Source organism: Loxodonta africana, chromosome 2, assembly GCF_030014295.1.
Source record: "Loxodonta africana isolate mLoxAfr1 chromosome 2, mLoxAfr1.hap2, whole genome shotgun sequence".
Classification (NCBI taxonomy): Eukaryota; Metazoa; Chordata; class Mammalia; order Proboscidea; family Elephantidae; genus Loxodonta; species Loxodonta africana.
In genome coordinates, this window is record NC_087343.1 from 210,036,718 (window position 1) to 210,062,015 (window position 25,298).

The window sequence follows — 25,298 nt, forward strand, 5'->3', positions numbered from 1 at the left end:
TATGGGTCTTGTTTCATTTTTTTGCCGATGGATATCGAGTTATGCCAGCACCATTTGTTAAAAAGACTGTCTTTTCCCCATTTAACTCTCTTGGAGCCTTTGTCAAATATCAACTGCTCATATGTGGATGGATTTATGTCTGGATTCCCAATTCTTTTCCATTGGTCCATTTATCCGTTGTTGTACCAGTACCGGGCTGTTTTGATAAAATCAGCTAGAGTAAGGCCTCCCACTTTGTTCTTCTTTTTCAGTAATGCCTTATTTATCCGGGGCCTCTTTCCCTTCCATATGAAATTGGTGATTTGTTTCTCCATCTCATTAAAGAATGTTCTTGGAATTTGGATCGGAATTACATTAAATGTATAGATTGCTTTTGGTACAATAGACATTTTTTATAATGTTAAGTCTTCTTATGCATGAGCAACGTATGTTCTTCCACTTATGTAAGTCTCTTTTGGTTTCTTGCGGAAGTGTACTGTAGTTTTCTTTGTATAAGTCTTTTACATCTCTGGTAAGATTTATTCCTAAGTATTTTACTTTCTTGGGGGCTACTGTAAATGGCATTGCTTTGGTGATTTCCTCTTCAGTGTTCTTTTTGTTGATGTAGAGGAATCCAACTGATTTTTGTATGTTTATCTTGTATCCCCATACTCTGCTGAACTCTTGTATTAGTTTCAGTATTTTTCTGGAGGATTCCTTAGGGTTTTCTGTGTATAAGATCATGTCATCTGCAAATACAGATGCCTTTACTTCTTTCTTGCCAATCTAGATGCTCTTTATTTCTTTATCTAGCCTAATTGCTCTGGCTAGAACTTCCAGCACAATGTTGAATAAGAGTGGTGATAAAGGGCATTCTTGTCTGCTTCCCGATCTCAATGGGAATGTTTTCAGGCTCTCTCCATTTAGAGTGATGTTGGCAGTTGGCTTTGTATAAATGCCCTTTATTATGTTGAGGAATTTTCCTTCTATTCCTATTTTGCTGAGAGTTTTTCTCATGAATGAGTGTTGAACTTTGTCAAACACCTTTTCTGCATCAGTTGATAAAATCATGTGATTCTTGTCTTTTGTTTTATTTATGTGGTGGATTACGTTAATTGTTTTTCTAATGTTGAACCATCGCTGCATACCTGGTATGAATCCCACTTGGTCATGGTGAATTATTTTTTTGATATGTTGTTAAATTGTATTGGCTAGAATTTTGTTGAGGATTTTGCATCTACATTCATGAGGGATATAGGTCTATAATTTTCTTGTGTCTTTACCTCGTTTTGGTATCAGGGATATGGTGGCTTCATAGAATGAGTTTGGTAGTATTCCATCCTTTTCTATGCTCTGAAACACCTTTAGTAGTAGTGATGTTAACTCTTCTCTGAAAGTTTGGTAGAACTCTACAGTGAAGCCTTCCTGACCATGGCTTTTTTTTGTTGGGAATTTTTTGATTACCTTTTCAATCTCTTCTTTTGTTATGGATCTATTTAGTTGTCCTACGTCTTTTTGTGTTAGTTTAGGTAGGTAGTGTGTTTCTAGGAATTCATCCATTTCTTCTAGGTTTTCAAATTTGAGTATAGTTTTTCATAGTAATCTGATACGATTCTTTTAATTTCAGTTGGGTCTGTTGTAATATCGCCCATCTCATTTCTTATTTGGGTTATTTGCTTCCTCTCCTGTTTTTCTTTTGTGAGTTTGGCCAACGGTTTATCAATTTTGTTGGTTTTTTCAAAAAAACAGCTTTTGGTCTTGTTAATTCTTTCAATTGTTTTTCTTTTTTCTATTTCATTTAGTTCAGCTCTAATTTTTATTATTTGTTTTCTTCTGGTGCCTGTGGGTTTCTTTTGTTGCTCTCTTTCTGTTTGTTCAAGTTGAAGGGATAGTTCTTTGATTTTGGCCCTTTCTTCTTTTTTGTATGTGTGCATTTATTCATATAAATTGGCCTCTGAGCACCACTTTTGCTGTGTCCCAAAGGTTCTGATAGGAGGTGTTTTCGTTCTCATTGGATTCTATGAATTTCTGTATTCCATCCTTAATGTCTTCTATAATCCAGTCTTTTTTAAGCAGGGTATTGTTCAGTTTCGAAGTGTTTGATTTCTTTTCCCTGCTTTTCCTGTTATTGATTTCAACTTTTGTGGCCTTATGGTCAGAGAAGATGCTTTGTAATATTTCAAAGTTTTGCATTCTGCTAAGGCTTGCTTTATGACCTAAAATGTGGTCTATTGTAGAGAATGTTCCATGTGCACTAGAAAAGAAAGTATAGTTGGTTGCAGTCGGGTGGAGTGTTCTGTATATGTGTACGAGGTCAAGTTGGTTGATTGTGGCATTTAGATCTTCCATGTCTTTATTGAGCTTCTATCCGGATGTCCTGTCCTTCACCGAAAGTGGTGTGTTGAAGTCTCCTACTGTTATTGTGGAGCTGTCTATCTCACTTTTCAATGCTGATAGAGTTTGTTTTATGTATCCTGACATTGGATGCATAAATATTTAATATTGTTATATCTTCTTGGTGTATTGTCCCTTTAATGATTATATAGTGTCCTTCCTTATCCTTTCTGTTGGATTTGACTTTTAAAGTCTATTTTGTCAGAAATTAATATTGCCACTCCTGCCCTTTTTTGATTGTTGTTTGCTTGATATATTTTTTTCCATCCTTTGAGTTCTAGTTTGTTTGTGTCTCTAAGTCTAAGGTGTGTCTCTGGTAGGCAGCATATAGACGGAGCACATTTTTTAATCCATTCTGCCACTCTCTGTCTCTTTATTGGTGAATTTAGTCCATTTACATTCAGGATAATTATGGATAGGTATGAATTTAGTGCTATCGTTTTGATATCTTTTTTCTGTGTGTTGACAGTTTTTTCCCACTTGATTTTATGTGGTGATTAGATTTTCTTTATATATTGTCCTTTCCTCATATTTGTTGTTGTTGATTTTGTTTCTACTGAGTCTGTATTTTTCCCTTGTATTTTATTTTGATGAGTAGGATAGTTTATCTCCTTTTGTAGTTACGTTATTATTTATCCCTATTTTTCTAAATTTATAACTATTATTTCTTTGTATTGCCGTATCTTCCTCTCTATATGGAAGGTGTATGATTACATTTCTTAGTCCCTCTTTATAATTTTAATGTGGTCTTCTTTTATATAATAACATTGCTGTTACCTTGTGTTGGAATTTTTTTTTTTTTAATCTTGCTTTGTTTTTTTGAATTTCCCTCTCTGGGTTGACTTCTGTTTGCTCTGCCCAGTGTTCTAGTCTTGGGTCGATACCTGATATTATTGATTTTCTAACCAAAGAACTTCCTTTAGTATTTCTTGTAGTTTGGGTTTGGTTTTTACGAATTCCCTCAACTTGTGTTTATCTGGAAATGTCTTAATTTCACCTTCATATTTAAGAGACAGTTTTGATGGATATATCATTCCAGCAGGCAATTTTTTTCCTTCAATTTTTTAAATACGTCATCCCATTACCTTCTTGCCTGCATGGTTTCTGCCGAGTAGTCCGAGCTTATTCTTATTGGCTCTCCCTTGTAGGTGACTTTTCTTTTATCCCTCACTGCTCGTATAATTGTCTCTTTGGTTTTGGCAAGCTTGATTATAATATGTCTTGGTGACTTTCTTTTAAGATCTACCTTATGTGAAGTTCAATGAGCATCTCAGATAGGTATCTTCTCATCGTTCACAATATCAGGGATGTTTTCTGCCAACAAATCCTCAACAACTTTTTCTGTATTTTCTGTTATCCCTCCCTGTTCTGGTACTCCAATCACTCGTAGGTTATTTCTCTTGATAGAGTCCCACATGATTCTTAAGGCTTCTTTATTTTTTTTAATTCTTTTATCTGATTTTTCTTCAAATATATTAGGGCCAAGTGATTTATCTTTGAGTTCAGAAATTCTAGCTTCTACTTACTCAATTCTGCTCCTCTGCCTTTTTATTGAGTTATCTAATTCTGTAATTTTGTTGTTAATCTTCTGAATTTCTGATTGCTCTGTCTATGGATTTTTCCAGCTTACTAAACTTTTCATTATGTTCCTGAATAATCTTTCTGATTTCTTCAGCTGCTTTATCTGTGTGTTTCTTGGCTTGTTCTGCATATTTCCTCCCTGATGTCTTGAAGGGTACTGTATATTAAAGTTTTGTATTCTGCCTCTGGTAATTCCAGGAATGCACTTCCATTTAAAAGATCCCTGGATTCTTTGTTTTGAGAGCCTGTTGAGGTGATCATGGCCTGTTTCTTTATGTGACTTGATATTGACTGTTGTCTCCGAGCCATCTATAAGTTATTGTATTAGTTTATGCTTGCTTACTGTGTCATAGCTGCTTGCTTTGTTTTGTTTTGGTATACCCCTGTGGGTTGCTTGAGTGAGCTAGCTTGATTATTTTTGCCTTTGGAGCTCTGGTGTCCTGTCCCCAGCTGGCTAGAGCTGTTATCAGGTATATCAGTCTAGGAGTGCATTCAGTTTTCTTGTATGAATTCAGCTGAGGTTTCCAGGTAGCTGATATCAAGTGTGTGGTACAGGCTGTGCCCTACAGTCTTAGAGGGGCAGGGGTGATTGGCATATATACCAGTATCTGATTGCAGCAGGGGTCACACTCTGAACAAGGCAGGGGGTTGAGAACCGACCCCCAGGTGTCTCTGAGGAAAACACATCTCTGTTCCTTAGAGCGTGCTGGTGGTTGGGCTCTGAAGAGGGACCACGGGTACCCATAGTTTTTGTTGTAAGGACTGGGAGGTACCAGTTATCCCTGGACCCCTGTCGCGGGTGGCTGGGTGACCCAAGTGGAGCCACCAGTCCTGAGGTCCCACTTGTGGGTAGGTGAGGACATTGTTTAATAGGCAAAGCAATGTCAAACGTTAAACACCCACTTCTCCACCACACCACTAAAATGGTTGGAGTTTGCCAACAAGGGCCTATTCTCCCAAAATAGGCCCGCACAGGTCCATGCAGAAGGGAAAGGTGCTCAAGGTCCATGAACGTTTTATGCCTGGACAGGAGCCGCTTCTGTCCTGAGTTCCCCCAGTTAATGGAGCTAGCAAATTATCTTTTCCCCCCAGTTGCAAATTTTTTCCTTCCCCAAGGCCGGGAGGACGGCTCCAGGTGCTCACCAGAGTCTATCTTAGGCCTAGGGATTCAGCCGCTGAAGTCAGCTTAGGGGTTGGGGGGTGCGGTAAAATATACGCAAGTACTTAGCTTTTGCCAAGAACTTAGCTTTTGCCAAGAGCGGCGCCCTTCTCCTCAGGTTCCGGAGGTGTGAGTGTGCTGTGTAGCTGCTGCTTCTCCCTGAGGGAACTGCTGCCTGAGGGCTCCCTGCGATTCAGGTCTGGTAACTCCTCTCCGCTTCTGAATGGTCTCTTCCTTCCCCTGCCCTTAGTTCATTGTCTATGCGTGCCTTTGATGCTCAGGGCTCCCAGCTTGTCACAAATATACTCGTTTCACTTGTTTTTTCGGGTCTTTATTGTAAAGAGGGCTCGACAGAAGCATCTGTCTATTTCGCTATCTTGACTCCACCTCTATTTCCTGTCTTTTTAGTGGCCTCTTGCTTTCTTCCTGTATGATGTCCTTCATGTCATTCCACAGCTTATGGTCTTCGGTCATTAATGATCAATGAGTCAAATCTGTTCTTGAGATACTTTCTAAATTCAGATGGAATATACTCGGGATCATACTTTGGCTCTTGTTGACTTGTTCTAATTTTCTTCAGCTTCAATTTGAACTTGCATGTGAGCAATTAATGGTCTGTTCCACAGTCGGCCCCTGGCATTGCTCTGATCAATGATATTGAGCTTTTCCATTGTCTCTTTCTACAGATGTAGTCAGTTTGATTCCTATGTATTCTGTCAGGCAAGGTCCACATGTATAGTCACCATTTATGTTGTTGAAAAAATATATTTGCAATGAAGAAGTCATTGGTTTTGCAAAATTCTATCATGCCATCTCCAGCGTCATTTCTATCATCAAGGCTGTGTTTTCCAACTACTGTTCTTAGTTTCCAACTTTCACATTCCAATCACCACTAATTATCAATGCATCTTGGTTGCATGTTTGTTCAGTTTCAGACTGTAGAAGTTCGGGAAAATCTTCAATTTCCTCATCTTTGGCATTAGTGGTTGGTGAATAAATTTGAGTCCCATTAACTGGTCTTTCTTGTAGGCTTATGGATATTATCTTGTCACTGACTGTGTTGTACTTCAGGATGGATCTTAAAATGTTCTTTTGACGATGAGTGCAGTGCCAGTCCTCTTCAGTTTATCACTCTCAGCATAATGCATCATACCATTGTCCAATTAAAAATGGCCAATACCAGTGCATTTCAGCTCACTGATGCCTAGGATATCGATATTTATGCATTCAATTTCATTTTTGATGACTTCCAATTTTCCTAGATTCATACTTCATACATTCCACATTCCAATGATTAATGGATGTTTGCAGCTGTTTCTTCTCGTTTTGAGTCGTGCCACATCAGCAAGTGAATGTCCCCAAAGCTTGACTTTATCCACGTCATTAAGGTTGACTCTGAGGAGGCAGCTGTTCCCCAGTCATCTTTTGAGTGCCTTCCAACCTGAAGGGCTCATCTTCCAGCACTGTATCAGACAATGTTCCACAGCTATTCATAAGGTTTTCACTGGCTAATTTTTTCAGATGTAGACCTCCAGATCCTTATTCCTAGTCTGTCTCAGTCTGGAAGCTCAGGTGAACCTGTCCACCATGGGTGACCCTGCTGGTATTTGAAATACCATTGGCATAGCTTCCAGCATCACAACATACAAACCACCATATAATACAACAAACTGACAGATGTTTGGGGTTTGATGCATGAATATTCTTAATTTTGATGAAGTCTAGTCTTTTCATTTTGTTGCTATGTTTTTTTTCCTTGTGCTCTTTGAGTCATATTTAAGAATCTGTTGTCAAAAACTAGGTCCTGAAACATTACCTCCATTTTGTTCTAAGAGTTTAATGCTTTTAGTTCTTTCTTATATTTACAGCCTTTATCCCCTTTAAGTTAGTTTTCATATATGGTGTGAGATAAGGGTCCAACTTCATTCTTTTGCATCTGGAAATCCAGTTGTCCCTTTACCATTCATAGAGGAGACTATTCTTTCCTCATTTAATGGGCTTGGCACCCTTGTCAAAAATCAGTTGACCATAGATGTGTGGGTTCATTTCTAGATTCTCAATTCTATTTCACTGGTCTATGTGGAAACAGGAATGTTTTTAATCTTAATACTACAAGTTCTTTTCTAATAAGGTTATTGTACAAATTATGACTGCATCCTCAGCATGATTTCAATCCTCCATCTTTGTTTTTAATTTTATTTTTTAGACAATTTAGATAGAAATAACATATACCATGCATAGTGGAACAAGACATTTTCGGTAGTATTCTATTAGCAGTGGAGTCATTTTATGATGAAACCTCTAAGCAAAAATATGTAAATATATAAAGACTTTCAGAAAAGAGTACACTTTGTTAAACCTAAATTTGGCTGCAAGTAATTGCCAACCCATAGAGTTGAAACACTGATAGCATCTTCTAGCCATACTAGCTGCTGTAGGTTCCTCAGTCTTTGTCTGCATTTGGTTCCCTCTGCTTGGCTGGTTCTTTTTATCTTTGAGGCCTCAGCCTAAATGCAGTTTCCTTAAAGAGCCCTCTCTGCCATACAATCTTTGACTACAAGTGCCATATAGGGACTCTTTTGTTTGCCATACTTCTCTTTTATGGCCTACCTGGCAAGTAAGTGATCCTCTTTGCCTGAATCTCTCCTGTGGCAGAGATCTTGAGCTTTGACATCGCCCAGTGAATGGAAATAAAACAGCTATAGTTATCTCTACCTCTTTTCCCAGCTTTTATTTATAAAAATTATTCATCCCACATAGTTTAAATGGCCAATAGTCCTATAAGACTGGTTAGGAAAAGCAGCACTTTGTCCTTCACCTCTCTCCCATTTTTCCATCTCCAGAGGCAACACTTAAAACTTTTTTTTGTGAATCTGTCAGTGTTTACCTTCATTTTGTAAATGCAGGCTTGTGTTGTTCCTTCTTGGGTTTTCCATTTAGGCTTTATTTGAGGATCTCCTACTATGAAAAATGAGGATTTCAGTCTTTTTCATTGCCTCAACCCCTCCACCCATGTACATATTTACCCTGTTCTTCCAATGAAGTTCTTCTTTTTTCTTTGTAGTTTTAGTTAAATCAGTTATAAACATTTACATTATTATGACTATGTAAACACTCTTCATATAAGGCAGTGATAGTTCAGTGGTAGAAGTCTCACCTTCCATGCAGGAGACCCGGGTTCGGCTCCTGGCCAATACACCTCATGCGCAGCCACCCCTCCTCTGTCACTGAAGCCTTGTGTATTACTGTGATGCTGAACAGTTTTCAGCAGAGCTTTCAGACTAAGATGGACTGAGAAGAAAGGCCAGGTGATCTACTTCCAAAAATCAGCCAATGAGAACCCTGTAGATCACAGTGGTCCTATCTGCAACTGATCATGGGGATGGTGCAGGACTGGGCAGCATTTTATTCCATTGTACATGGGGTTTCCATGAGGCAGGGGCTGACTTGATAGCATCTAACAACAACAAACACTGTTCATAGCCTAGCTATGGGAATAATGATTACTTTCTCTTTCCTGAATAATTTTTTGTTTTTCCTGGAGATACAAATAATCCCTTCCCCCATTTACTTGGTTTTCTATGTATGTATCACTAATTTAACTCCAAGCTCTGCATCAGTTTTTTTAAAGCTTCTTTTTCTATGTTCATATTTGACAGGCATCCTGTCAGTTTTGTGCTTGGTGAAATTTCTCCTGGAGCCTTCTGTTGGGCTTCAGATTGCTTTCTTTACCCAGTAAACATTTTTTATCCTGGAAGGTGGTAAATTTTTTGAGAACTTGCATGTCTGAAAATATTCAGCTTGATTGTTAGTTTGACTAGGTATAGTATTTTAGACTAGAAGTCATTTTTCTTCCGAATTCTGGCGATATTAGTTCATCATCTGGCTTCTGTTATTGCTGTTAAGAAATTCAGAACCATTCCAATTCTATTCTTTGTATAGCACTGCCTGCTCACCCCACCCCCCAGCCCCCCTTCTTTGCAAGATTATAGAATCTTGTCTTTATCCCAGAGCCTGGAATTTTAAGGTTATATACTATAGTGTGGGTCTGTTTTTAATCCATCGTGGTGGAAAGTCATTTCAGTCTGAAAGTGTAGGCTATTATCTTGAGGTAGCTCTTCAACCACCCACCACCCCCCCACCCCCTTTTCTGAACTTACTGGACTTGTCCTTTAATTTTATCTTTTCTCTCTTTTCTCATTGTTTCTGATTTTGATCTGTTCTCTAGAAGATTTTTTCAACTTTATGTTCTAAACTTCCTACTGAGTTTTTCTCTCTCTTTTTTTGTGCAGTATAACATACATAAAGTGCGTAAATATGTAGGTATAATTTTTGTTGTTGTTACCCACCATCAAGCTGCCAACTCACGGCAACCTTATGTGTAACAGAACAAAGCATTGCCCAGTCCTGCATCACCCTCGCAATCACCAGTCATCATTGCAACTGTTGTGCCAGTCCGTCTCACTGAGGGTCTCCCTTGCCCTTGCTGGCCCTCTCATTCACCTAACATGATGACGCAATCCAGCAATGGATCCCTGCTGATGGCATGTCCAAAGCAAGCGAGTCAGGTAGTGTTCTATTGTGATCCATAGGGTTTTCATTGGTTATTTTTCAGAAGCAGATCACCAGGCCTTTCTTCCTAGTCTGTCTTAGCCTAGAATCTCCACTGAAACCGGTCTGAAGATCCACCATGGATGATCCTCCTGGTATTTGAACTACCGGTGGCGTAGCTACCACCATCACAGCACCATGCAAGCCACCACAGTACAACAGACTGGTATAATTTAATGAATAATAATTACCATTTGTTTTACTTCTATTATATTTTTAATTTTCAAGCTATTTTTGTTGTCTGGGTGTTGCTTTTAAATAGTATTTTTTTTGTTTGTTTTTCAGATTCAGTGTATTCTGATAATCTGAGAGTGATTATAAGGTTCTTCCAAGTTTTCTTCTCCCACTTTGTTTCATTCAAGTTCTTTTTCTTTTGGTCTCTGTCTTTCATGTTAGAGGCCTTCTTCAGATTTCTGATGCTCTCTGCTTGTCTGCTTATATTTGAGTATGGGGTTCTAAAAAAATTGTTCGGTAATTCTGAGCATGTGGATGGGATTTGGCAGCTCTGGTCCTTTCTCTGGAGAATTTAGTCCGGTGTTTCTTTCAGGAAGTGATGTCAGTTTATTTGTTTGTCTGTTTGTTTGAAGTTTCTGCTTCGTGGACTGATGAAATTCCCCAGAGAAAGCTCTACCAGTATCCTGGCTGGAGGATAAAGGCTGGGCTGCCAGTGGTCTAGGAGCCAAGCAGGAAAAAGTGACAGGGGTCACAGCATTCATTACATATGCCACTTCTTGATCCTACTTTTTAGTATAACATCCTTGCCCTTAGTCATGCCTAGAGTACCTTAGCTAAGTGACCCTTTATTATATTCTGCTTAGGGAAGACATTTCAGATTTTCCTGCTAGAGTTGGGGTAGAGGCAGGGCAGTTACCTGGCTGATTGGCACTGCAGAACAACAGACTTTAAAGAAGTCCTCGTGTTTGCCCCATCCCATTCCCTTTACCAGAGTTGCTGGTGCCACCAGTTGCCCAGCCTCTGAGGGATTCTGAGTGTAAATCAGATCACCGCTAAGTTTTCTCCACTTTAGCATTAGTTTTCTTGGGTCAGCTGAGTCACTTACCATTGATCCATCTTCTTCTGCTTCTGAAATTTTGTTGCTGTTGTCTCTTCTCACATCTTACCCATTCCTGTAAGTTTATGCTTTAAAAATAAAAGTTCTGTTTTAGCATGGACTAAATGGAATGGGTGTGATCAGTCGGCATCTTTACCTGGACATCAAAGCTATAATTGTTAGGAAATTCTGACTTCCTACAAGCTGCTATTTTGCTTCTCTACGGCTTCACTACCTGGTTCTAGTTTTTCCCACTGGAGCCATTCAATTAAGTCTCATTCTTCTCTTTAAAAAGTTGAAGACAGCCATTTAGTAGAATTACTCAGCCTTTCCTTCAAGCTAGACATTTCCAGTTCCTTCAACAGTTTTACTCTAACTTGAGTTGATCCATGAAGAGTTAATTCCTGCTCGTATTCTTTGTGAAAGCATGAGACTGACTGCTCCTTTGCGAAGACATAAAACTACTCCTCTAGTGTTTACATTAAGCGAAAGTTAGGAATCAGAGAAAAATATGTTCAGATGACATTTCATGTAACTTTTAGTTTGGAAGGCTTGAATTTAAGTTTAGATCCAGCATCACCCTTGCCAACTTTTTGCCATGTTATAAGAACTGTCTTACCAGAGTTTGGTTTAATTTTGAACTTTTCACTGAGCTGAGTCATACCAAAGCCCTCTTCACTTCTGCAGACTCTGTCTTCTTTTCTGTGTAAGGCTGATAATTTTTGCCCGTATTTATCTTCACTGGCTAAGTTAAGCCTAAAATATCAAAGAGTAGGATGTATGAAGAAGTGCAAAATAGTTATTTTTGCAATTAACCATTATCATTTTGGTGCTCAAATGTTTGACAATATAAAAATGTTCTTTAGAAACCATTTGGAAAGAAGGTGTTTAAAATTAAGGCTTTTGAGTTGTATGTTCAGAGATTATTACTCTGTGCTTTTTCATTTTAGGATATACAGATATATTTTTTCTGTATTATGCTGTAAGCTTGTTAGGCCTTCCCCTGGGCTGGCCAAGGTGTCTGTCCTGCTTGTCCTTCAGGGATCAAGCAGTATGTTGGTATGAAAAAAGCACTAGACTATGAGAACTAGTTCAGTCCATGCTTAATCAATATGTGTGACCTTTTGCAAGTTACTTGCCTTCTCCAGTCCCTCTCTTCTTCATTAATAGATCAGATAATTTGCATAAGAAAACCTCATTAAGTTGTATGAATGATGTATGAATGTGAGAAGTCCAGTGTCCACAAAGTGATGCCCAGCCTCTTTAGCCCATGTTGATATCTCACTGCTTTGAATCCCCAGTTCTCCATTTGCCTATATGATTGTCTTAGTTATCTAGTGCTGCTGCAACAGAAATACCACAAGTAGATGGTTTTAACAAACAGAAGTTTATTCTCTCACAGTCTAGAAGGCCAGAAGTCCAAGTTTAGGGCTCCAGCTCCAGGGGCTTTCTCTCTCTGTGGGCTCTGGAGGAAGGCGTTTGTCATCAATCTTACCCTGGTCTAGGAGCTTCTCAGTGCAAGGACCCCAGGTTCAAAGGACAAGCTCTGCTCCTGGCACTTCTTTCTTGGTAGCATGAGGTCCCCCGTCTCTCTGCTTGCTTTGCTCTTATATCTCAAAAGAGATTGATTTAAAACACAACCTAATCTTGTAGATTGAGTCCTGCCTCATTAACATAACTGCCTCTAATCCTGCCTCATTAACATCATAGAGGTAGGATTTACAGTACATGGGAAAATCACATCAGATGAAAAGATAGTGGACAATCACACAGTACCGGCCTACCCAAGTTAACAAATACTTTGGGGGAACACAATTCAATCCATGACATTGATGTACTTGGATGTTTAACACAAACGACCTCACTTCGTTACTTGTTTCACGTGTATGTGTGCCATCTCACAAATAGCAGAGATTATGACTTCTGTAATTTTTGTTTCCTCCTCAGTGCTGTGTGTAAAGGAGGGACTCAGCCTCATGAGCTTGGTCTTGGAAGGCTAGCAGATCAAAGTTCTTTTTTCTAAGAATTTGGAGGGGAAGATCACTCTGTATTATAGAAAATTACAAACTTCTTTGCTGTTGTATTCATGTACTGATAACTAAGCACTGGATGAGGTGGTTGACCGCTCTCTAATTTCATGAATCCCCTGTGGATGGTCATTTATGTTGTTTTGGTTTTTCCCTGTTATAAACAACACTTAAATAAACGTGTATATGTCTTTATCCTTCCTTTGGATAGTGACGTGAGGTTAATTCCTAGAAGTAGAATTACTCTGTCAAAAGGTAGGAATATTTTTCATGCTTAAATCTATTGCCAAAAAGGAAAGACAAAATCAAGTCTAGGTGCCAGTCCTTGGTATGTGGCCCTAGGTAAGTTGTGTAACCTTTTTAAGCTTCTTTTCACCCATCTGTAAATGAGAATAATTACTATGTTTTACCTCACAAGATTTAGTCAGCTTCTACCTATCCTAAGCACTGTTATACAGTAAACACTCACTGAGTGTTGGTTCCCTTCTTCCTGAAGCTGCAACGATAATACGTCCGCAGTTATGGAAATGTACTTTACCTTTTTTTTTTTTTTTTTATCTTTTTCAGCTATGATTCAAGACCTGAGATAAAGCAAATCTGCTTTTGAAAAATAAGTGAACTTTTTTCCTTTGGTTGGACTCTTCAACACGGACAACGAGAACAAAGCACTGTATTTCTTTTCACTGATACATCACTGTTGTTCCCAAGGAAGAATGGCAGACAATCCAAGACTCCACTGCAATGCAGAATAACATGCAGACATGTATGATGCACATGATGTTCACAAAGTGAAAGTCATAAAGAGACAAAGTGGTATTGTTTACATTACTAGAAAATTAGTAATTTTCCAATGGCAATAACCCATTTATAAAAGAGTTTTAGCCTGCTGGGATAGACAAGGGCCACATCCTGTAGGAGGCAGATGAGCATAAGCTGATAACTGATGCACATTCTTGTAGAGGTAACTGCTCCCTAATAGCTTCATAAAGCAGGTTCTGGAGGTGCTTTGCTTTATCCTCCTAAAACAGAAAGGTGAGTCAGCCCCACTGAGAGCCAGGCAGCTCAGAGTGGCTGTGCGGTGCTAGCAGATTGTTTTCCTTCCCTGTAATGGAGTGCGGGTTCATTGTACAGCCTTCCTCCACAGAGTTTGCATTAGTTTGGCAGGAAGCTAACACGGGTCAAGTCTCAGTGACACTGTCCTTCCGTTTGGTAGCAGTATGCAATTTTCATGTTTTATTTGTTCCTGAGATACAGTGTGCTGAAAACCAGTCTCTCCCCAGGATAGGCTTCTGCTAACAAAAGGGCAAATCTAGTTTACTTTGAGCATTAGGACTTGCTCCTCTGGAATTTTGCGCTTCGGTTATCCCCTTAATACATGTGGAAAGAAATAAATATTAACGATCACTCCAGTTTTTCCCTGGTGGTACCACGAACAAAATGTTTACTCCAGATTATATAACATTTTTTAAGAAGGAAGGTGGGAAAGCTGGAAAGTTAGCAGTTGATGGCCTTTTTTTCTGTCTCAAGATATTAAGAGACTCACTCACTGCTCTTCTACTTAGTTGGCTTCTATGTCTGGACCACAGCCGCTCATCCGGCTGCCCAGTGGCAAGCACACTCCACTAGCCACACCAATGCTCACGCTTCCTCGTCACCCATGTCTGTTCGAAGGGAAAGGAAGTTCTCTTAGGTGTTACTGCTTTTGCTCAGACTGCAAAAAAAAAAAAATATATTATTATTTTATATGTATATGTATGTGTGTTTGTGTGTATATATAATTATTAATCACCTCTGTCCTTGAGAAAGTCTTGAATGAATAGAGAATTTATTCCACTGCAATATTTGATTGTATGGAGGCACACTTTTTCACCAACAGAAGAAGCAAAAAGGCTGTGTATAAGTGTTTGGTACTATGTACCACCTCTGTTATTCTTCTAAAGCTGAAGTATTCATGTACTTAAACCATATTCTATTTAATTGTGTTTGATTTTAAAATGTGTGTGTGCGTGTGTGTGTGTATAAATTTAAAATGGTGTCAACTTTATGCTTTCAGGGGCTTTTAATGGCTCTTCTGCTGAATATATTGATCCTTTCAAATATGTCCATTTGCTTTACAAAAACTCAGACCATGAACTATTATTTGCCTTAGCCTTGTGTTTGGAGTATATAGCATAAACCCTGAGGTTTTTATTAGGTGTATATGCTGTGATTAACTCATTTTGTTTTTTAACAAAATACTTCCATCCATCTTGCATTGCTTCAATCTTTAAATAATAGAAAAGCAATATAAAGATCATAGAATAAATGTGGTTTTGAGTGACTCTTGCTGCCTCTGCATGTTTTGGGATCATAATTTCTGTAAGACCCTAGGCTATTTAAACTAGTGCTTTCAGTTAAGATGATTTCTAATCATTTCTTTGTATACATTTTGTGCTTCTGAGCTAGAGATGTCAGTAGTTGTAAGCTACTTATAAAGAGAATCGTAAGTTTGAAACTCGGTTGCTTTTTTCTTCCCCACCTACTATGGGACACAGAAGCAGAGTATGCCCGGAAATTATTAGCCAAAATCTCAAGTAGATTCTTGTACTCATTTTAAAATTGGATTTGGATTCATCTGACATTGAGCACCTCCTGTGTTTAGGCTCTATGCGTTTGCCCACAAAACGTTTCCCTGGCAGTGTTTTTATCAGTTTAAGGAATCAGTTGAACCCCTTCCTCTGAAAGTCTTTGTCTTTATCATGTCTCTGACATTAGCACAAATCATTTTTTTTTTGATGCTAGTAAGAAAGATACCTTTGTAACTTGATATGTTTTCACTCCTATAAGATTTGATGAAAGTAAGAAAGCAAATGTCAACAAAATCAGTGAAGAGCAGTAAAACAGGGAGCAGCTTTTTCTAACTGCTTGGGTTCAGTAGAACCTCAAGAAATGTAAACAGCTGGTAGTACTGGAGCTTTGACTGGTTTAGTAGGCATTTGGAAGAGGTCACTCTGAGTTACAGAAAATTACAAACTTTTTTGCTGTTGTATTCAAGTATTTATAGCTAAGTACCGATGAGGTGGTTGGCCACTCTCTAATCACACTGTTTGGGTTACCTTCCTTGACTCACAATGACACCGTCCTTCAGAAACACCTCACTTGTACAAGAGTGGGGGCCATGTTTGTACACATTGACTTTTCCCTTCTCACTGCCCTCCCCCGTCCCCAAGCAGATCCTTTTTATCTTAAGAATTTGGCATGAGAGATACTGGTCACCATCTAGGATGGTAGCTTGGATGGGTCACTTAAAAAGTCAAGACCTGTGACTGGCATTGGCATTGTCCATAGACAAGCAGAGAGGGTTAGAAGTAAAAATAGAGAACACAGGAGCTTCTGGCCCTGAGAACAGCTGCCCTAAGAACCTGTTCCTCAGGCACTGAGCCCTGGTCTCTGAATTTAGTCCTGCATTCTTGCCTTGGGCTCCATTAATCCCTTAGGCATCCTTAGAATGAATTTTTTTTGTTGTTTTAACCAGCCTCAGATGAGTTTTTATTACATGTAGCTAAAAGGACCTTGACTAAAATGCTGCCAGACTACTCCAGTTACTAATGATCATGTGCTGTCAGCATGCTTGCAACTTAAATAAACCACTGGATTCTAGAGAGTTTTTCTTTAGTAAACTGTCCTTGGTCATTTTGTGTTTTCTCTCAAAATGAAATCCTGATCTAATGGAACCAAAAGGCACTCCCACATTTTTACAGTGAGGAGTTACTGAGGCCTGGACAGGGGTAGGTCCTTGGCCTGTTGTGGCATGGTCACCATTTAGAGCTTCTGGTCAGCACCTTTCCATGCTTCCCAGCATCCTTCCAAGGATCCCCACTATTAGCAGCTATAGTTAACCCAGAAATAGAGGGCATTTCTGTTCATGAGAAACTGAATAGACTTAAAATTAGGGAGAGGGGAGAGTATAAATATTACAAAATTTGCAGATGGTGGATACTTCTATGCACGAGGCAAGGTCTCTGGCCTTTGGCTGAAGCCATAAAGTAGGAGTAAATGCCAGTAAAACTCTTCAAGGTTACAGTTAAACTCCATGAGACCCACAGAGGATCACTGTGGGCACTTGGGGCCGGGGGGTGGGCGAAGCTCTCCCTGCTTGGGCAGGAACAAGACAGGCTCAGAGTAGGAAGGGTGGCCCTAAAGCTGGGCCTGAAGGCAGACCTGGATGTTAAAAATAGCAGGAAAGGACAATGGTGGAACCAGTGTGCCCCAAGGCCCTGAGCCCATGCATGTTGAGGGTAGAAAAGTTGGGGCTTCTCACCTGTACCACGGGATGGTTAGTATTCTCCCTTAGAAATTCATGCAAACAAGTATTTTCTCAGTATGTTCCTTTCAGACAGACTACTCTGACACATTCAGAGTGTCACAAAACTCACCGGGAATCATTAAGCCTCTTGCATAAGGGTGGGAGTGCAGCCACCACTCCTTGGCACCCCTGAGGCACCTGAAGGAGTGGCCCCCTTAGTGTACCCTGAGTAGTACTCCTGAGCACAGGCCCTGGGCGGTGGGGAAGGTACCTAGAAAGAGCGAGCCTTAGGTTCCACTTGAAGAGAGCTAGGATTTGCTAATGAGGAAGTAAGAGAAGGGGATTATTATGATGGTGGCATTTCCCCCAGTTTCAGGTATCCAAGACCCTGTCCTGGAGGTGCCTTCAGGCTCACCCTAAATCATCCCAAGCTGGCCTCTGCCTGAGTCACAGTAAGAGTCCCACATACCATAGGCCTTGCAAAAGAACTCTAGCTGAAAGAAGCACCTGCAAGGACTTGGGCCTTCAGACCAAATATAACTCTAAGCGGTGGGTCCCAGCCTTACAGGCTCACCCAAGTCCAACAGACTCCACCTAGACCTTAGTCGTCCTTGTCTTTCTTGGTAAGTAGCAGCCTTTTCCTTCTAGTAACAGAACTAGTGGTTTAGCAAACGTTTGTCCATTCAAACATTTTAAGGCCTGCTAAGCATCTTTTTTTTTAAGCATCAGGTTCGGTACAGGGATCCAGGAAGAAATAAAATTTCCCTGACCCTTGGATGATTCATTTTACTGAGGAAATGTAAGTTGGAAGTTCCACCTAAAATGTGTGCCAGGTTTTTGGCTCAAGATGGCATTTTGAGCTCATGATTTAACTCCCTTTCCTACTGGAAATCTTCAAGCTTTCGTACTGGACCATAGAGGGAGTTGGGGCTTAAAGGGAGAAGGAGAGGCTCGGAAGGAGTTTGCTCCTCATGTCTTCTTACTCCCACCCTTCATGAACACCCCTGCCTTCCAGAATCCCTCAAGGACCCGTTGCTGTGCCATTCCATTTACTTGCTGTAGGACCAGAGATTTTGCAGTTACTTGTGTGTTGAGCACCTGTTTGACAAAAAGGTCAGCACCTTCATGTCTGAGACCATCGAGGCAAGTCTCTAAATGGGGTAAAGCTTAGAAGAGTCCATAGGATCAGTCTCAGACCCATGAGGCCCTCTGCAGAACTTTGAGAAATGTGAATTCTTAGAAACTAGAAACAGATTAAAGGTATTAACATGCATGTGATATAAAATCACTATGTTGGAAAAACCTAATCCCATGAGCTAATCAACTCCTCCTGAGTTATACTGTAATAATAATAATAACGAGCAAAATTGAGTATTTCTATGTAACAGGCACTATCTCTTGATCCTTATGACAGTTGTGTAAGGTAATTACTTTTCTCTTCTCATAAATGAGAAGTCTGGAGGCTTAAGGGGTAAGGGAATTTCTCCAGGGTCTCAAAGCCAGGCATCAAGACCAGGCAATGCGACTGCCTTCTAATGTTCTATCCTGCAAATACTCATTCCTTCCCTCGTTGGCAGCTTACCGTTACTCATGCCGACTAGTATAGCAGATACCGAGAGTTTAAGAAAAATTTAGGGAGGTGGCAGCGTGTGGGAATTTTTAAAATGGAAAACATTCCTTGCTTCCATGATAAACTTCAACTGGTTCTTAAAGTTTATCATGCATCGCAATACTCTAGAGGACTTGTTAAAACATAGATTGCTGGTCCTCACCCCTAGAGTTTCTGATTTAGTAGGTCTGGAGTAGGTCCTGTACAATTTGCGTTTTTACCAGATTCCCAAGTGATATTAATGGTGCTGCACTGGATCTAACACTTTTGAGAATCACTGCCTCAAAATCTTTTCTGTAAATTGGGAGATGGATATTTTCATGCCCTTTTATTTCTATGTAGCCCATGCTGTACAGAAATATAATCGAGGCCTATTTATGATTTACTCAAACAAGCCCATGAATCCTATATTAGTATTAAGGTGTTTATCAAAGCCGAGAACACCCAAACAACACCCCACTGTCTCAGTCAGTGGTCTGAGACCATCAAGGCAAGTCTGTCTCCAAATGGGGTAAGGCTTAAAAGAGGTCACAGGATTAATCTCAGTCCCGTGGTCTTTAGCTCCCCAGCCGCCAGTGCCTTTGCTGGGGATAGTGCACCTGACATTCCTCCAGGTCTGAGACTTTGGGCTGTTGGGATCATACTCAAGGTCCTGGTGGAACCTTTTGCACATATCCTGTCTGGCCCATTTCCTTCCAGTTTGTCCCCCGTGTGTTTGAGGCCATCTGCCCTCAGAGGTCCTGACCATCCCTTTCCTGACCTGTCCCTTGCTGACCTCCTTTTCAAATCCCTCCCACAGGACACTGGCACCTCATTGCTCCTTTTTTTCCCACTTCCTTTAGCCTCTCCTCCCTCTCCTGTATTTCTTCCTGCACATATTTCCTCAGGGCCTGTTAGATGCCTGTTCTGTTTTTGCTAGTTGGAGTCAGCTCTGAGCATAGTGACCCCATTTGTCACAGAAAGGAACGTTGCGCACCATCTTCACAATTGATGATATGTTTCAGTCTGTTGTTGCAAACAGATTGCCTGCCTTCCTTGCAGCTTAGAAAAGAGCTAATGAAAATTCAGTGTTATGAGAGAGTAAAGAACTTGTGGGGCAGATGAGGTGCCCCCCCCCCACCCACCTTTGCGATGCACAAAAATTCCCTGGCCATCTCAGTCTTTACCCAGGACACGCCCTGTTCTGCATGTACCTCTTCCCTCAGATACGATATCTTCACAGTGCTGGCGTGCAGGTCATTCCCCTGCTCACCCCCACACATACACAGACTGTGGGCAAGGGCTTCATATGAGCATATCCGAGCCCCCACTCCTGATCAATGCTGTTTCCATATCGTTGCTCCAAGTCCTCCATTAAAACCCTTGCTACCTGGGGGGACTGTCATCTCAGCCATCTGTCCGACTCAGGACACCGCTGGCTGCCTTTCCCCAAGTCTTTAATACACAACTCCCAGCTTTCTTCTCTCCTTCATTCCCACCCCAGGGAACTTCACTGCCCATGATGACGATCAGCCCAACCACCTGGCTTAGGATGCTGAGGCCTTTCTTGTCCTGAGAATGGTATCCTGCACCCACAATCAAACTTATCATCCCCTGTAACTGCCCTGCCTCTGGCTTCTTTCACATTTCAGCCCAAACAACCTCAAATAATGCAAGTTTTGTAGGTTATAGATTTCTTCTATTGGAATGGGTTAAAAGAGGAAAGAAAATTAGTAATTATTCCAGGGGGTATTTCCTCACTATATCAAGAGTTAGGTTTTGTAAACTAGCCTCTCGAAGAGCAATTTCAAAAGCAATAAGTAAGTAGCTTTGCTGTAAGGATCACAAACATACACCTGCATGATCAGTTGAGGGAGTGGAGCAGTCCCAAACTGGTTACTTAGGGTCACACTTTCCAATCAGAGTATCGGATATTTTTAAAGTGCTGCATCAAACAACTTAGATGCAAGTGAAGGAGACATGCTTCAGGAGATTGTGGCTCTGATGTAATGAAGACGTTGATTCATGTCCAAGATGCACGTAGAGAGTTTCAATAAAATTGTTACTTGAAATGTAAGAATGGAAAAAGCAATATTTTATATTAATGTATTATTATATATGTTATTTTAAATATGCATGTGTAACTAAATAAATTAGATACTATAAGTAGACCCCTGACTACTTCATCAACATTCTTAAAAGTTTAAATGCTCAGATTGATACTGTAATTTTTTTTTCCCCTTTAAGAGCTACAGCTGCTAACCAAATGGTTGGCAATTTGAATCCACCAGGTGCTTCTTGGAAACCCTGTGGGGCAATTTTAGTCTGTCCTATAGAGTCACTGTGAGTTGGAATTGATTTGACGGCGCTGGGTTTGATTTGTTTGTTTGTTTTGTTTTGTTTTTAGGACAGTAGGGATTTGCCTTACATACAGGATCACCTGTATCTTTAATGAACTCCCTTTTGGCCACTGGATAAAGTCCAAGTTCTTTATTTAGCACTTAAGGCCCTGACTGGTCAGCCTCCTAGATCTTGGAACACTAGACATTGAACTACACCTCTGCCCACTCTTTCCGCAGTGGACTTTTACATCTCAGAGCTGGTGCCTTTGTTTGAGCAATCACTACACCCTAGAATGTCCTCCCCATCACTCTGCCTAAAGAAGTCCTTCTCACCTTTGAAGGCTGGCGCACTCCCTCTAGTACCTTCTCCTCTGAGCCTCCCTGGTTTTCAGTTTGGGTGAGTCCCTCCTGAGCATGTCCTCACACAGCTTCCAGTTTGGTGTCATAGAGGGTATCCTCTGAGTCTATTTATCTCACCAGATTGCAGGTGAGCTCTTCTCAGGAAGCATGGCCCAGGAAATGCTATTTAAAAAAAAAAAAAAAAATTGCTTATAATGAACCTGACCTAGCTAATGGCCATCCTGGGCCCATCTGCCCAGGATCAGAACAAGTCCTTCTAGGCCTTAGGGGCAAAAGGAGACCCTACCTGCTCCTAGCAAAAGGGTAATATTGAGGTGTCCCTCGTATGTGCTAGTCCAGCAGTTTACAAGGTGTGATCTGCAGGTGCCTGAGTGTCCTCGAGGCCCCCTCAGGAGATCCATGAGTTCAAAACTGTTTTCATAACACTAAGATGTCAGTTGCCTTTTTTGCTGTGTCAGTATTTGCACTGATGGTGCAAAAACAGTGGTGGGTGAAAATGCTGTCATCTTAGCAAGAATCAAAAGAGTGACACCAAATTGTACTAATAGTCACTATAGTCCACCACTATGTATTCAGTGTCAAAAAAAAAAAAAAAATCCTTGGTCAAGCTGTAATATTTATTAAATGGCAATCTTTGAATGTTTTATGTTGTGTATAACAAAATGGGAAGTACTCTTAAGGCACTTCTGTGCAGACTGAGACATGATGATTGTATTGAGGAAAGGCACTTGTGCAATTGTTTGAGTTGTAAGAACTATCCACTGGTTTTATGGAATGCCATTTTACTTGAAAGAACAACCAACAAATTAGTTATTAGACTTGAGTACAGTATTGGAAAGAAATTTTCCTGAAATTGAATAAAATGAGCCTATTATGTCAAGAAAAAAAAACAGTATTTATTGCAAAAAATAAAAGTTTTCAAGCAAAAAATAAAATTTTGGAAAACTGGTGTTGACCACTGACCTTGATAGCTTCCCAATACTTAAAGAGATTTCTGATGAGATCTGATTAACAAATTGATTTTTTGGATATGGTATAATGAAATGTGCCAACATTTGAAAGACCTGCATAACCCAGTGAACCAGTATGTTCCAACTGACCAGTGCAGGATGTACAAAGCCATGCATGGATAAAAGATCCTCTCAAAGTGCAAGGTCCACCAGTAGACTTTCACAGAGCATAAAAAGGTCATAATATCCTCTCAGCTTCTACACTGTAACTAACCTTAAAGAAACAACCGCTTGTCAAGTTTTGGTGTGTGGTATCAAGAATATCCACAAGGCTGTTAAGACACTCCACCTGTTTCCAGCTGCTTATCTCTGAGGCAGGCCAGATACACTTCAATCAACAGGCTGAATGTAAAGACAGATGTGAGAATCCAGCTGTCTTCTATTAAGCCAGATACGAAAGAAATTTGCAAAACTGCAAAACACTTTTTTTTTTTTTTTGAAGACCGAGTGTTAATATTACTGGGTTTATTATTTTCAAATGAATTATATTTTTTTAATTTCTTCATTGTAATTTCTGATACAATGTATTTGAATAAGTATAATCCACATAAACAAAAGCTCTATGAGGTCCTCAAAAATTATTAAGAGTGTGAAGAGTTTCTGAGATAAAAAAGTTTGAGAACTGTTGCACTAGTCCAACCTCAGGCAAATGGCAGAAGGCACACCAGCAGAGGCCAGACTTTATCTGCACTGAGCTGTTTGCATGAAAGTAGGTTCAAGTCCATGTTGTACCACATCCTTGCTGTGGAACCTTGGGCCTTCCCCACACCTCTTTAGGTATTTGGGGGCAGTGGTAGTTCAGTGGTAGAATTCTAGCCTTCCATGTAGGAGACTCAGGTTTGATTCCCAGTCAATGCACCTCAAATGCAGCCACCACCCATCTGTCAGTGGAGGCTTTCCTGTTGCTATGATGCTGAACAGGCTTCAATGGAGATTCCAGACTAAGATTAGGAAGAAGGCCCTGGTGATCTACTTCTAAAAATCAGCAGTTGAAAACTCTGTGGATCCCGTTGTGCATGGGATTGCCATGAGTCAGGGCCAGCTCAATGGTAGCTAACAACCACTGGGTCTTTGTGTCATCCATAGAAGTGGAGATAATGATGCTTCCACAACTGTTGATTGGTTACAGAGGTGATGGCAGAGATGGAATTTTTATGATTTGAGAAACATTTGGTAGTGCCAGCAGTAGGCCTGGACTTATTGTGAAGAAGAGTATGAAGAGTTAGTTCCCTTTGATTTATTACAAAGAAAACCATACCAGTCTCTTTTCAAGGCTACTCTCATAATGTAGATCCAGTGACTCTCGTTCCCTCATTAGGAGATTCTCTAATCATGATTTATTTATAGTTGCTGTATAATGGCCAATACTGGGAAACTAAGATGTCCCTTTTTTCTCCCCACTGTGAGTGAAAATTGCTGATCTGATATCTTCACCAAACTCGAAATGAACATCCTGTCCTGACCACAGCCCCAAACTGCCCCTCTGCCTCTTGGGGACCTCACACACAGCACACAGCTGACATGCTGCACCTTTTGGGAAGGAAGCTCTATGGAGGCAGTGGGCCTATCTCAGAGGAAAGAAGACGCAAAACCAACAGGCAACAAGATCTAACACTCTGTGTGGGATTAGCAGAGAGATCAGCAGAATCAGTGTAAAGCCCCTGAAGCTAACTTTGAAGTTAGCACCTCTTGGCATGGAGGAGTCACCAGGAGCAACTGGCAGCGCCACATCCTCCCTCAGGCCTCACAACTGGGCGCTTCCACTAGAGAACGCACCACAGTTCAGGATGTGGAATTTGGCTGGCCGGTCTACGAACCAGATTTTAGGAGCACCTGAAGATTCAGGGTCAGATGTTCTCTCTCAGGAACAGTTGACACTAATCAAATTCCCAGAAGCTGTGGACCACAAAAAAAAAAAAAATCATGTTGCTTCTTTGTTAAAAATCCTACAAAGACTTCTCATCTGACCCAGAGAAGGAGCCAAAGTCCTTATAATGACCTATGAGGTCCTATGTTATCTGGCCTCTGAGACGTCATCTCCAATCACCCTCCACACTCAGCACCAGCCACACGGGACTACAGGCCCACTCCTACCTCATGGCTTTTGTACTTGCTACTCCTTAGACTTGGAATGCTCTTCCTCTAACTCTGCATGGATCACACTCTCACTTCAGCCTTCACGTAGATGCCACCTTCTCAGTGAAGCTATCCCTGGTCACCCCTATAGGGTCGCTATGAGTCAGAATTGACTTGATGGCAACAGGTTTGGTTTTTTTGGTTTTCTCCGTACTTCCTATTTCCCTTATCAGATTTAGTTTTCTCCTTAGTACAAGTCACTGGGATCCCTGGGTGGTGCAAACGGCTAATGGGCTGGACTGCTAACTGAAAGGTTGATGGTTCCAGTCCACCTAGAGGTGTATCTGAAGAAAGGCCTGGAGATCTATTTCCAAAAAATCAGCCATCGGAAACCCAATGGAGCACAGTTCTACTCTGACACACATGGGATTACTGTGAGTTGAAATAGACTCAAGGGCAACTGTTTACCTGTCACTAGCTAACATCCTAGCTATTCCACTTTTTTATCCTGTTTATAGTCTGTCTTCCCCACTAAAGAATAAGCTCCTTAATGGTAGGAACTTTGTCAGTTTTGTCACTCGTAACTACTTGTAGAATGAATGAATAAATGAATTGTCTGCTGGCTAGAATGCTTTTATCAGTAGATCACCACATACCCTCAGCACATGGGAAGGTACATGGGAACCAACAGCTTCAGGAATACTGAGTGAACTGGAACCAGAGCCAAGGGGGGTCCACTGATCTTGAGTAGTGTTGTTGGAGACACTCTCACCTGTCTCGAGGAAACTAAAATCTTAACCAACATTCTTTCTCCCCCAGCTTGTCTTCTTGATGC

At 40.6% G+C, this 25,298-nt stretch overlaps 1 protein-coding gene across 3 annotated transcripts in view; it reads left to right on the top strand.

The window, feature by feature from the left end:
- Positions 1-22,267, top strand: part of AKAP10 (A-kinase anchoring protein 10) — a 192,612-nt gene extending 170,345 nt beyond the window's left edge. For all 3 annotated transcript variants that reach the window (XM_064279345.1, XM_010600246.3, XM_064279346.1), the window contains one exon: positions 13,370-22,267. In XM_064279345.1, the coding sequence (XP_064135415.1) occupies positions 13,370-13,375 (6 nt within the window). In that variant the 3' untranslated portion in view covers positions 13,376-22,267. The remainder of the gene's footprint in view (positions 1-13,369) is intronic.
- Positions 22,268-25,298: the final 3,031 nt, after the last annotated feature.